Source organism: Patiria miniata, unplaced genomic scaffold (assembly GCF_015706575.1).
Source record: "Patiria miniata isolate m_02_andy unplaced genomic scaffold, ASM1570657v1 HiC_scaffold_18, whole genome shotgun sequence".
In the NCBI taxonomy this organism is placed as follows: Eukaryota; Metazoa; Echinodermata; class Asteroidea; order Valvatida; family Asterinidae; genus Patiria; species Patiria miniata.
The window spans coordinates 4,722,643-4,735,780 of NW_024037056.1; the positions used below are offsets into that span (position 1 = coordinate 4,722,643).

General features: G+C 39.2%; 2 protein-coding genes across 3 annotated transcripts; one reads left to right on the forward strand and one right to left on the reverse strand.

Annotated features, from left to right (window-relative positions):
• Positions 1-36: 36 nt before the first annotated feature.
• On the reverse strand, positions 37-5,701 carry LOC119724351. The gene is made up of 7 exons (XM_038195367.1): positions 5,303-5,701; positions 4,011-4,200; positions 3,699-3,735; positions 3,254-3,487; positions 2,674-2,798; positions 1,952-2,072; positions 37-1,675 (listed from the first exon to the last, which is right to left on the reverse strand). The coding sequence occupies exons 2-7, from the start codon at positions 4,128-4,130 to the stop codon at positions 1,533-1,535; spliced, it is 780 nt and encodes a 259-aa protein (XP_038051295.1). The 5' UTR covers positions 4,131-4,200; positions 5,303-5,701; the 3' UTR covers positions 37-1,532.
• Positions 1,549-12,199, forward strand: LOC119724347 (zinc finger protein 271-like). 2 transcript variants are annotated; one of them, XM_038195359.1, is made up of 2 exons: positions 1,549-1,634; positions 8,866-12,199. In XM_038195359.1, exon 2 carries the CDS (start codon positions 8,903-8,905, stop codon positions 11,366-11,368), a length of 2,466 nt encoding a protein of 821 aa, XP_038051287.1. In that variant the 5' UTR covers positions 1,549-1,634; positions 8,866-8,902; the 3' UTR covers positions 11,369-12,199. The 2 variants fall into 2 exon arrangements, with proteins under 2 accessions (XP_038051287.1, XP_038051286.1); XM_038195358.1 differs by lacking the exon at positions 1,549-1,634 and adding an exon at positions 6,528-7,038.
• Positions 12,200-13,138: the final 939 nt, after the last annotated feature.

A 13,138-nucleotide genomic window follows, 5' to 3' on the forward strand; every position in this document is an offset into this window, starting at 1 on the left:
TCGGATTTTCATTCAGTCTTTACTTGAAGTGTTTTCCCCGGACGCTTTTATAGACCAGTAAAATCACCTGGTTATAAGTGTTAATAACCTAGAGGTTTACCGTTACAAAATGTCATCAATGGCACCTAACACCTGGTTTCGAGTGCACTGCCGTTCCACTTTTGGAGAGGTATCCGGCGAGTTCTACAGTGTGCATTGTTGAGCAAATTATTGGCGGTTTACCATCAAAAGATCGGATTTATAAATCTCGGTAGTGTGACGGATGAAGCCATGGTGGTCTATTGTTGGTGTCAGGATTAATGCAAGATAGGCCGCTTAGAACTTCGCTAATCCCCGGCATTAGCGTGTGCGTGGGACAGTCTCTCATGTTTTCACAGAATTGGAAATGTTACACCTGGCGGGCGGGTTGGCTGGCAAATATGAACACTGTGGAAGTGTGTGACTAAATTTTAGTTATGGAATGTTGTCATGGAGAAAAACCTGCTTAATTCAAGTCACAGTCTGCCTAAATATTGAATATTGTATAGAAATGTACAACGCACACGTTTCTGGAACAATAACGTGATCTAAAAAAAATGCAATCCATTTAACTTCCAACGATTTTGTTTCAAACAATACGATGGCAATGTTTAATTTTGTCTGTTCTGGAAGCAAACGTGATTAGTAAAGACCAAAAGATAAAGCACATCTCATTTTTTTTAAAATTTGCCCTCATGACCTTGTTTTAGAAGTAGGCCACACGTTTGTAAAACAACCGGTACTTTTATTGAAACCAAACGCAGCATGTTTAAAACATCTTTACAGAGAATAGCGAGGGAAAAAACACTGGAGAACTCCAGTGGTCCCTACTCATTGGCGCTAAAACATAAACAGTTTATAAAATATGAACACATTTTTCTTGTGGAAAATCAATATATACAAACAAGTTCGTGTTTTCGAAAACACGTTCATTGGTATAATTTTTATAAAGGGCGAAAAAAAGAAATCATCATACCCTTTTTGTTACAGCACACACTTCAGCTCAGCAAAGATTTAAGAAATTCTTTTTTTATCGTTAAATAAAAGAAATATTAATTTAAGGGAAGGTAAAAGCTTTGTCTAACATTCATTTGAATTTGAATTCCTAAACAAAACAATTGAAGCTGTACCACGTGGTCTGTGCAAAATTAACGCCAAAGAGCGCCACGCACCTCAAGAATAGTCTGGTGTCGTTGTGCCATTATCACTCACAGTGAACAATGTCTTGCTACTGGAGTCTCTTATTTTTTGAAAGTTTGCCGTGAACATAGCAGTGTTGTTCTCGATAATTCAAATCTAAATGTCAACAAAATATGAACAAAGGGCTTGTAGATTGGTCATGACCACGATGTTTCCCAAAAACATACTGGACAGAACTGGGACGACCAAGTTAGGAATAGCCTGAGACAGCATGTGGAGCCAGAACGTACCGCCGGGACGCCGACTTCGGCGCCGAGGACCGTGCTGTCTTGCCCGTGCCGTCTTGACGATGACTGACTGAAATGCTGGATGGACTACTCGTCGGATGTCGTACTGGAATGGTCGCCATCACCTGTGTCTTCTGACGTCATTACTTTGAGTTGTAAGAAGGCAGGGTAGCGCATCCAGGGAGACAGGTAAGCCTTGTTCGTATCTGCATCTCTTGCAAGGTATTTTGCTGACAAGGAAAAACGTAAAAATATGAATTGGTTGTGGGGAAAAATGTTGCAACCTGACGCCACTTCATGTACAAAGTCTATTAAGGAGAGTCAAGAACATTATCTAAGTATTTCCTAACAAAATTGGAAAAGTTTCTCAGTCCCAGATGTCTTATCAGCCTTTTTGCAAATCATTGAGAATATGAAGAAAAAAAGTGGCGTCAGGTCGCAATATTTTTTCAAAAGGTTCACTCAATCGCTGTCAAGATATACTGCCATGCAAATGGTCTATATACCTGGTCCGTTGAGACATCGGAATAACGTGTATTCCGATTTCGCACTCTCTTGAGTTCGTAAGAACAATCGTGAATTGATTTCAATCTCTTCGTTGTCTTGGGACATCCATTCTGGAAAATCCTGGGGAAGAAAATGTGATTAATTTTGATCAAAGACTGAAGGAAATCCGCTTTGGTTTTTCATACTCGAGCATATATACATCGTAAAATATAGGGCAGCAGTTAGCCAATGAAAACAGTTGTTCATAACACAGGAACACATCATAGCAGAATATTTTGACATGCATTGTACTGCTCTGTTTGGATCGATTAATAGTTTTCTACGGGAATATTACTCTTCATAATCTGAAGAGTAATGACCACTAATCATCGACGTTAATCACATTGAACTTTGTGCAAATGAGGTTTTTTTCCATTGACTTCCACACAAGTTCTTTGGGTTTATTGTAGTGAATGAGTCATTTTCGTTGTGTAATATCGTAACGATTTAGAAACCATTTTAAGTGACGTATTTTTTTAAAATTATGTGGGATCGTTATTTCGGGAACATGTTGACCCCAATATTGTGTGCCCATACACATTTCATTTTTGTTGTGTACTTCATTTTGTTAACTCGTAATGTCAAATTTTTGCCAACTCATAATGTCATTTTCTAACATGCAGATCCCACACGCAGACACAAAATTTTCGATAGATTGTTATTTATAATGTGAAATTCTTACCATGAGTGTGGCGATACCGTCTTCTGATAACGAGGCGATACATCGCATTGACTGCTTGTGAACAAGGCTAACCGTTGTACCCAAGTCGGCACACTTGCTGGCATACTGGTACATGTCAAACACATCTACAAAGCAAAGTACACCCAGATATCAACAGCAGGAAAGGAATCATTAATGTATGATGACTTTTGACCTTCAAGGTAACGTGCCATTTACCTTCTCTCGATTCAAGTCTCATTTTAGACAATTATACAAAGACCGTTATCAGTATTGAATTCTGTTATCTATCGCGTGACATTTTGCCCTTAAAGGTGTAGCAAATAATGTTAATCGATGTTTTCGAATAAAAATTACATGTTAATTTTCAATTGGGATTTAGTAATAGTAAATCTTATTAGTTGAATGAGGCAACAGCATCGATCGACGTGCGTGCAATATTATTATACAAACTTTGAGTCCAAGTCTTGGGCGTGATTTTTGTGATCCGCTTTACTGGCAAGGTGTCATAAGCGTCACGAGCTCTGTGAAGTGATTTAACTTTTCTTTGTAAAACGACTTAATATCAAATCTCAAAACGTACACTCTGATTGATCAAACTCGCCCTTTGTGGACTCAAACATCAGCCTGTCTCCTTTGACAGTGAGGTAGCACCGAGTAAAGATGTCTTCTCCTTGGTACACCAGTACGGATATGGGAGGGGGTACGTAGATATAACCAGACAGGGTGGGGTTTTCAATGGGCGTGGTCGGGACTACGTCCAGGAGGGCCAAGTCTGGAGCCACAGTGACGGATATACGGGGCGGCAATGGACTCCCTATGAGAAGGAAAAATTGAACCAAAAAGTCCAGCGAGAAAATAATTTGTATTCAAGTTAAACTATTAAAAATAATTGTCCTAGTCCCTCCCAAAAGAAATCCAACCCAAACTCACTCGAAATATATAAAGAATGCCACAAAAACTTTCATTTATTGTTCAAGTAAATGAGACTAAATTAATTCATAATATTTCAGACATATTTTGCTCACCTCTATGCAGAGTATTACTTTTGATCGCAGACCCTTCCTGTACACATGTCAATTTAAAAAAGAAAGAACAAAAAATCCTTGAAATTTCAGGCTATTTCCTTCTTTCTCAAATGACGTCAATTTTATAACAGCAACAAATACATCCGAATGAAATCTGACACTAAAGTTGCTAAGACGAATGTTGATTAACAAGGCTTATGGTTGCACTTCGAGTGACTGTCAATCAGAAATAAAATACAGGCGTGGTCATAAAGTTATTTTAGGTGTTGTTTATTGTATTTTTAAAGGAGTTTTTAAAATAATCAGACTTACCTTAGGGTGTGTCCCTTTCTTTGAGTTGGATCTGTGGATGTGGTTGATGTTATTATTGGTGTGGGTGTAGACTAGGGAGGGACTTTTGTTAGCAGCAACCTCCGAGGGCGCGCAGCCCATTCTGTCAAAGTTACAATGCTCCTTCAATTGATTTCTGGGCTGATTTCCTGGCAACTATTTGATAGATGAACTTTAGAGAAAAAACAAGATTTTGTTATCATAAATAATAACTTCGACTGACACTGATAAACGTTATAGACATTTGCTTATAAAAGAACCTTAGCTTAGAGCAAGAGTGCCATTCTTCATGGTGAGTCCAAAAGAATATGACCGAATTAGAAATCAAAATCTTTAAAAAAAAATATGTGGCTCGCTCTTTTTTATAAAAATAACATGGGATAAAGTACATGTTATTGACAAGTAACTGTCAAAATTTCACTTGGTTTCACACTCATTGTATTCCCAAGTAATGACTGTTTTAATAAAAAAATAGATCACAAATTCACATTCACTCCACCACTGATCGTTTACCGTTCTACGAACTGATGAATAAAACACAATGAAACATAAACGTTTTCCAGCCTCCACGAATGAACGAAAACGTGCAAAGGAAAACAGACACAAATTGCCATCAATATTCCTGAAACAAAGTGCGCTTGTTACTCATATTCAAAACGCAAAAACTAACAGTAAAAACAATGTTTCAATCTTGACTCAAATGATTAAAATCCCATTTGTATTTGAATGCCTGTGTGTAATTTGTAATTCTCACTCAGCTCAATAGCTTCCAATGCATTCCATACATGGGCAGCTTAATAGGTTCCTTTAGTAAAATAGACATAACTTGATCTGATAGCATGGATCAATTTCAGTTTATTTTTTTCCGATGAGTGAAAGAACATGCTCTTTAAGACATACTTCATTAATGTATTAAATTTGATAGATATTAAAGGAAAAAAATCTCGGATCCAGGTTCTTTCTTTTTGACTCGCCCTGTACAGTCAATCGCTATTCTTAGAATTTGAGATTAATTCGAGGTTTGCAGTGCTGAGACAGTGCGACTTGAACCTTGTGGGAGTTTTGTCTTTTCATTGTCATCGGATAATTAAAGTAATCATGAACACCTTTTTCATATACAGAAATATTTATATACTTTAATTAACGAACACTTCAAATCTAAACTAGGCAATTATCTTTGTTGGACAGTTGCAGTTTGATTTTAATGTTAAAAAACAAGGTGGGGGCCTGTGCTGTGGATAATCTTTAACTATGAGAGTGAAAAAAAAACTTACCCTGGAAATATATTCACGCAACTCAGGTGACAAATGAACAAACTTCCTCCGTATTTCCAAGCTGTTGATTCTGTCCTTCTGTTGTGCGGCTGCAAATGACCAGTATTTCGCGTCCCCATTAACTCAGTGACATGAATTTGAAATCTGTGCTTAGTGACTCTGGATCAAGTTACAACTAACGGCTGCATGGTGTGAATTATGTTATAACTCCGTACCCAACATGGCCACCTTTGTATGTGTTTACCAAAGCAGAAACACTCCTCAACTAAGCGACCAACACGACAGCCTGATTTCAATGGGTATTTTCTTTTATATAAACCATCCACCAGTTTATTATTTTCTTTGATACATTGAACGCACCGTAGAGATTATCAGAGGGGCAAATACCGTTGTCAAGTGCAGTGTTTACCTTCGATCGTGCACGAATCTAATTGCGCTGCTCAAATCCATTGTGCTCTAGCAACAACATTGAAACTTAAATAGGCATTTTAAATCCATATTGAAAACTTATTGGTCTTTTACACTGTAAAAAAAAGTTAGGCAAAATGGGTTGATAATTCGACCAGTGCTGGTCGAATTATCAACTGCCTACACTCTTGGGCAAATTCGTCCCAATAGTTTGACAGTTTTTACCCAATTCAACCCAATATGAGGTAATTTCATACCAATGTCGGGTAAATTACATTGCCCAACAGTATTTTACCCAACGTTTTTACAGTGTATAGCACCAGGGAACTTCAAAGTTAGGACAGAAAAAAAAATCTTCGATCAATTCCTGACACGAAGGCCTAAATAAAGTGCTGCTTATATTATGAGAGAATACTCTGTTTAAGTTTAGAAAAGAAAAAGAGGGAGACATGACGGGGAGAGATGTCACGAGGGCAGGTCCCAATTGTGACGAGCTATTTTCAATTCTTTTCAAAACTAGTGCAAGAAATTGCCGTGGGCAAACTTCACTCAACCCCCTGGATTGTTGAGGGATTTTCTGGGGAATTCCTGTTTGCTTGGTTCCTTTTCAAGTTGATTGAAAAGGTCATGCAAAAGTGCGTTTTTGCCATATGCGACAAAGTTTAACAGTTCAAAACGGGTCAAATGATCCAAAGGAAGTAGTACGCGACCTTTACATGAATGCACGTAGAGCAATTACCCAGACGAAATGTCTTGTCGTGCAACTTTGTCACACAACTTACTCCAGACTAGCGCGACCCGGCCCCTATAGGCCCTACGCGCGGAGAAACCCCCAAGACAGAATGTCAGGAAGCCTCGGTCAAATGCCGAGGGCGCGCAAGGGTTTGGCCAAATATGGAAACAGAGCGGGAATGTATGCCAACTAACCCTGCAAATGCATTACTTAGTTGAAGTTGAAGAGCAGACAACATATAGAGCAGGGTTCCACGGCAAGCCCCACAGAGGACACTAGTTTATCACAAAGACTTGTCAACAAAACTGTAACGCCAGTCAGCTGCAAGGATCTCACGTATTACAGTTTGTCGATTGGTGGCGCTCACTTTGTACACGTGTACCTGCATAATACTCGCTTCCTTGTTACAAGCCTGAGCACAGTGAAAGTTCCAAGAGCACTGTGGGAACTATTTGGGACCCGTTGGTTACAGTCTTAATTCAGACAGAGTACCAAGACCAGCTAAGGAGCTCGTTGTAATTGAGAAGAATTGACAAGAATTGTGTGATTTGACTGCTCTAAGATCGACTGCATGAAGGAGCGGCGTAACATCTTTGTAAGTGAAGTTATTTCCTTATACATGTACATGTAATGGGTGGACTGTATACAAACGGTAGCCACACGAAGTCTTTGTTCAGAGATAAAATTATGCCTAATTTAGCGGACCACGTGTTTACTTGGAGATGGCTATTTTCTCGTTTGACCAGTAATTAAAGATTTGACAATAATTATTAATTTCGTTCTCTTTTCAATTAGTTGTACATTCATTTTATCTTAACGACAGTCCTCTTTAAATTTAAAAGCTGGTTATGGCCTATGTAGGCCTATGTGAAGACACATTAAGTAGGCCTACATGCAACTGTATTGAGACATGCACGCATTTGAAAACTCTTACTACTGAGGCGCTATAGGGTAGACTATAGAAATCAATGTATGGGTCTGTAATTAAGAAAGGTTAGTATAGACTTACCTACTCCGTCCTGCACCCTTTTCCTCCGAGTAGGCTAGCCACCCCACCAACCGAATGTAAAACTGGGCCCTAGTCACGCAAAGGTCTTTTTTGTTTGTTTTTCTTCCCTATAGACGCTAAAGTTCTCTGGGTATGATTGACATTCAGTTGGAGGAGGGAAATTCAGGGGTATTCACATTTTTGGTTAGTGTTTAGATAAAGAAGGAATATTTGCGATTTTCGCCCAAATTTATATTTCATCTGAAGTGCAGATGGGTTAGAAAGTTGTCTACAAATTACCTAAAAAAAGAGATTATATTTAAATATACAATGGACGGCGAATTCCGAAAAATTGTTTTAAAATGTGGGAGTACCGTTAATTTCCCTGTTAGCTTGGGCGTTTTTTAAACAGAAAATAATTTAAATCTAATGAAGATCAGTATATCATGCAAGACAAAGATGCAGTTTATGGTAAATACACAATTTTATGACGTTGAATAAATATGATTACTCGCTTCCCCTGAATATTGCCAGAAGGTACATTGGACGTGGCATTTAGAGGAAATTATAATTTATAGGCCTAGATATAATGTCTGCATAATTGAGTGTTGGATTTTGACCCTTGATAAAGAAAGTTATCATTCTCTGCACCTGTTCAGTCAAGATATATCCGGGGTTTGGTTGTACTAAACAGGGACTTTTTGATTAACAGAAATTGCGTAGATTTTAGGTTATTTTTGTTTCTTTCAAGTTCTCCTTTTTCCACTCTTATGACTTATTACTGATGTAAATTATTTTATGAATATGCAAATTATTTGATAGGTATAAATATGGTCTTTTATACTCTAACGAGGAGACAGAAACTGTCCCTTTAAGAACCAACCGACTCCAAGGTCGGTTCAAGGTCAAGGGTCAAAGCAATGTATCACTACCGAGTATACAGCATACGGTGAAGCCATTAAAACTAATATGAAACATGCTTATCATGACTAGGCTTTTAAAGTCTAGGAAGTACGTACGGTGGCCCAAAATAGACATGGAAAGTGCAATTATTCCTGTGATGAGGGAAGTGTTTGATTATGGCGTACCGGAATTTGAATCGGGCCGGTTCATGCTTCACGTGAATTAATGCGAAGCGAACCTGACATCACGTAACAATCGTTGCGAATTTAGCCAGAGTTGATATGTTCATTTTTTTGCAAATTCGCAACGGGACAAATTTCTGTGACTTCACAAAGTCGCGTTTCCGTTCGCTTTCCAATGGCTACAACGAGCTGCTAATTGATAATTATTTCTTATCGAAAATCACTTATTATTATGTACAGTGAGTGTCTGTAGGAACAGTTCCCTCAAAACTTTGAGTGCACCAATATTTAATTTTGTTTCCTATTTTGCTGAACTTGCTCTGTTTCCTTTGTGTTTCGTTGTCTGCAGCAATTTTACCAGAAACAGATCGATATGTGATTTGAGGATGCCAGTTTCACGAAACAAAACCATGGAGAAACTTTTCATCTGCGATCTTTGCAGCAAAGCCTTCCCAAGGATGTCATCTGCTAGGCGCCATCGCAAGACACACTTCGATATCCGTCATGAGTGTGACTATTGCGACAAGACTTACAGCCGTATGGAGAACCTCACCATCCACAAGAAGATGAAACACGAGGACGACGAAAAGCGATATCAAGATGACATCAGCGACATAGATGACCGCGAAATAGACGACAGCGACAGAGATGACCGCGAGAGAGACGACCGCGGCAGAGACGACCGCGACAGAGATAACCGCGACAGCCTAGACGACCGCGAGAGAGACGACCGCGAGAGAGACGACCGCGGCAGAGACGACCGCGACAGAGATAACCGCGACAGCCTAGACGACCGCGAGAGAGACGACCGCGAGAGAGACGACCGCGGCAGAGACGACCGCGACAGAGATAACCGCGACAGCCTAGACGACCGCGAGAGAGACGACCGAGAGAGAGACGACCGCGACAGAGAAGACTGTGACAGAGACAACCGAGAGTCACTTGAGCAGGTACACGACGATGACAAGAAATTTGTTTGCGGCATTTGTTCCAAGGACTTCACGAGTTGTAGCCATCTCAAACGTCACCTGGTCACCCATAGTAGCAGACCACACACCTGCGACACTTGTAAGCTGGTCTTCTCGACGCGCTTCGGTCTTGAACAACACGAGAACGTATGTCATTCTAGCGACAGTCAGTACATGTGCGACATTTGTGACAAACGATTTCGTCGCAAGTGTCATCTGACTTGTCACAAGCGAACTCACACTGACGACAAACCGTACGTTTGTGATGTGTGTCAGAAGTCGTTCTCGCTTTACGGCGATTGTGAACGCCATCGGAAGCTACATTCTGGAGATAAACTGCACGTCTGTGTCATTTGTGATAAGGCTTTCGCGCGACGTTCTGGCTTAAAGTACCACCTACTGATCCATGCTGAAGAAAAACCCTATAAGTGTGATCTTTGTGACAAATCGTACGTAGACAGCCAAAGCCTGGCCAACCATCAACGACAACACCAAGACAAGAGACCGTTTGAGTGTGACACCTGCGGCAAAGGTTTCACGAGGAAGCACGTCTTTATCGCGCATAAAGATTGTCACGTAAGTCTTTTCAAATGTGACGTTTGCGAGCAGAACTTTAAGAGCGAATCCGACCTCTCCGAACACAGACAAACTCATTATAACGGGAAGCCGTTTGTTTGTGACAAATGTGGGCGACAATTTGCCCGACTTAACCTGCTAACCACACACAAACATGTACACACTGAAGAGAAACCGTATGCTTGCGACCTCTGTCCAAATATTTACAAGAGAAGTTCGACACTTCGACGGCACAGGAGGAGTCATTTTGATGTGAAACCGTATGTTTGTGAGTTTTGTAATAAAGCCTTCGCCCGCTCAGGCACTTTGAAATGTCACCGAAGATGTCACACAAAAGAAAGACCGTACAAGTGTCCCATGTGCCCCAAGACATTTGCCAACGCTGCGACTCTAAATGGACATAAGAGGTCGCATAGTGACGATAGACCGTTCGTGTGTGACATTTGCTCCATGGATTTTAAGTATAAGCCTACTCTCGAGCGTCATAAGAAAATTCACTTCAACGAAAGACCCCACGTCTGCGATATCTGTAAAAAATCATTCGCACGGACCTGTGGACTGAAAGAACACCAAAGGACGCACTCGGTCGACAGACCGTTCGCATGTACCTTGTGCGACAGTAATTTTGTCTCCAAAACTGACCTGAAACGTCACATGCGGTGTCATACGAAGGAAAGACCTTTCAAATGCCCCATTTGTTCCAAAGATTTTGCTACCAGTGCCAGTGTGCATCGCCACACGTTTACACACAACAAAGAAAAGCGATACAGCTGTAATATTTGCGAAAAGACATTCACGCGCCATAATACCCTTAAACTGCACCAGAAAACCCACAGTAGTGACAAGCCATTTGTGTGTAAATCGTGTGGTAGAGCGTTTGCCACGAGCACTGAGCTTGGACAGCATTGGGCTTCGCATCCAGAAAAGAAAGCCTATGTCTGTAACATCTGCGACAGACGTTACGCTGTGAAGAAGACCCTAGTTAAACACTTGCGGACTCACTCAGACAAACCCAAACCACACGTCTGTGAGTTTTGTGGATATGGTTTTTGGATCAAAAGCCATCTTTTGAACCACCGAAGGATCCACACGAAAGAACGACCTTTTAAGTGTGACATTTGCGAGCGTTCGTTTTCTCTTGTTCGCACCCTTACCGATCACAGGAGGACGCACACGGATGAGCGACCGTATCCTTGCGACATCTGTGGTCGAGCCTTCAGACAAATTAGGGCCCGGACTGTTCACAGAAACAATGTTCACAAAGCAGACGTCATGCCAATCACGACACTTTTGGGTGATAATCTGTAAACCATGTTCTAAAAAAAAAAAAGTTGGCTGTCTGCGTTATCAAAATTCGAAATCGAAGAATCATCACCACACAATTTGATCACCATCAAGTATCCTGTTCTTGCAGATTTTGTGAACATTCAAACGTACTGCCTATATACTGCAGGAGCTATTGTGATTCGGCTAGTTAACACTTCATGTCTTGACATTTCGCCATTGACATTTTGACCTTGAGTTTTATTCAAATGTGTATTTTTTTTAATTCCATGCGTAATCAATTGTTTATTACAGGTTGGCTACGGCCCTGCAATTTGATATCAATAAATGCTATTGCTTTGGAAGTTAATTTTCGTGATGTGATCGCAGTAAGTTAAAACAAGTGTTTGGTCTCATAGTTTGATTTTGCATGTCATTTTCCATATTAAATCTTGCCTGTGAATACATTTTTCAAAAAAGTGTGATGGCTCTCTTTTTTGATCGTTAAAATGCTTATGTTCAATGAATTTTCTACTTTGGGTTTTTTTTAAAGGACTTTTTGGGGTCATCATCATCATCTATTGTTTTTGTTTCTCGCTTGATTAAGTGTTATTTGAATCTTTTTTTATTGACGTGTTCTTAGTCGATATGCCCTTAGTTAAAAAAATATGGTTGTTTCATATATTTTATATTTCTTTTGTGGTTGCTTTTTTTCTTCAAATATTCATAGGTATTTTTTCTTGCTTTTTTAGCATCTTAACTTATATTGCATTTGCTCTGTTTTATTAATGTTTATTTCTAACAATTTGCTAACAAAGTGTTGGTCCCGTTTCTTTTGTTTTGTTTTTCACAGGTTGAATGTTACGTAAATGTTGGTTTTATTTTAATTTTAATTCTTTAAACTATTTATATTTTATTATTTAAGCATTTTCATTTATTTACTTTTGTATTGGGTTCTAACGTTTTTAACGTCATTTAATAACTTATTTTTATGCATTCAGGGCTGGCCGGCCCTTAAGCATGCAGTTCAAATAACTGAAAAGGCTATGTACATGTACATGTATACGTCGTCGTTCTAGTGATGCGTTTACTTTTAGAGCGACAAAATGTCAGCCGAAAAAAGTGCTGTATATATTTATTTGCATTGTTCGCAAAGTAATTTGTCTTTTCCTAGATTTATTTTTCTTCAACTGTTAGCAGCTTTAAGCACTGAAGAAACACAACTTTTTTCATCATTTTGATTGAAATGATGACTCTTCTATTTTAATGGTTACTATGGTTGGTCCAAGTTTTATTGATTTTTCCTTTTGTTTTTTTTAGTAATTACTCCTGTTATTTTGTTATGGACGATTTAGTTATTTCTACGTGGGTTCAGATATTGCTTATTGATTTTTTTCATATTGTATTTGGTATACTGATACTTGCTGGTGCGGCGTTTACTGTTTTTGCCCAGTTGAAAGTAACGTTTACTTTTCTTGTAGAATACGTATTGGTTTATATTTTCTCGGTTTATGCTTTTGTTATTATATTGATTCGTTTCTTTGTGATCTTTTACTTTTGCTTGGATATGCCTTTTAGTAGTATTTTTATTTTCATGTCTCTCATTTTCTTAATTCTTTTTTTTTTATTTTTAAACATTGTGATTGGCCTTAGCTTTTAAGTTCTATCTTTGTGAAGCGCACTGAGCGTCTCTTAGGCCAAAAAGAAATAATAGTTCTGCCTCCAGTTTCCCTACCTACCCTTTTCTGACAGCCCCTACCCTAATTTTTTTATTGGAAAAATGAGGGGAAAAAACACCCAAAGCCATCAATTTCT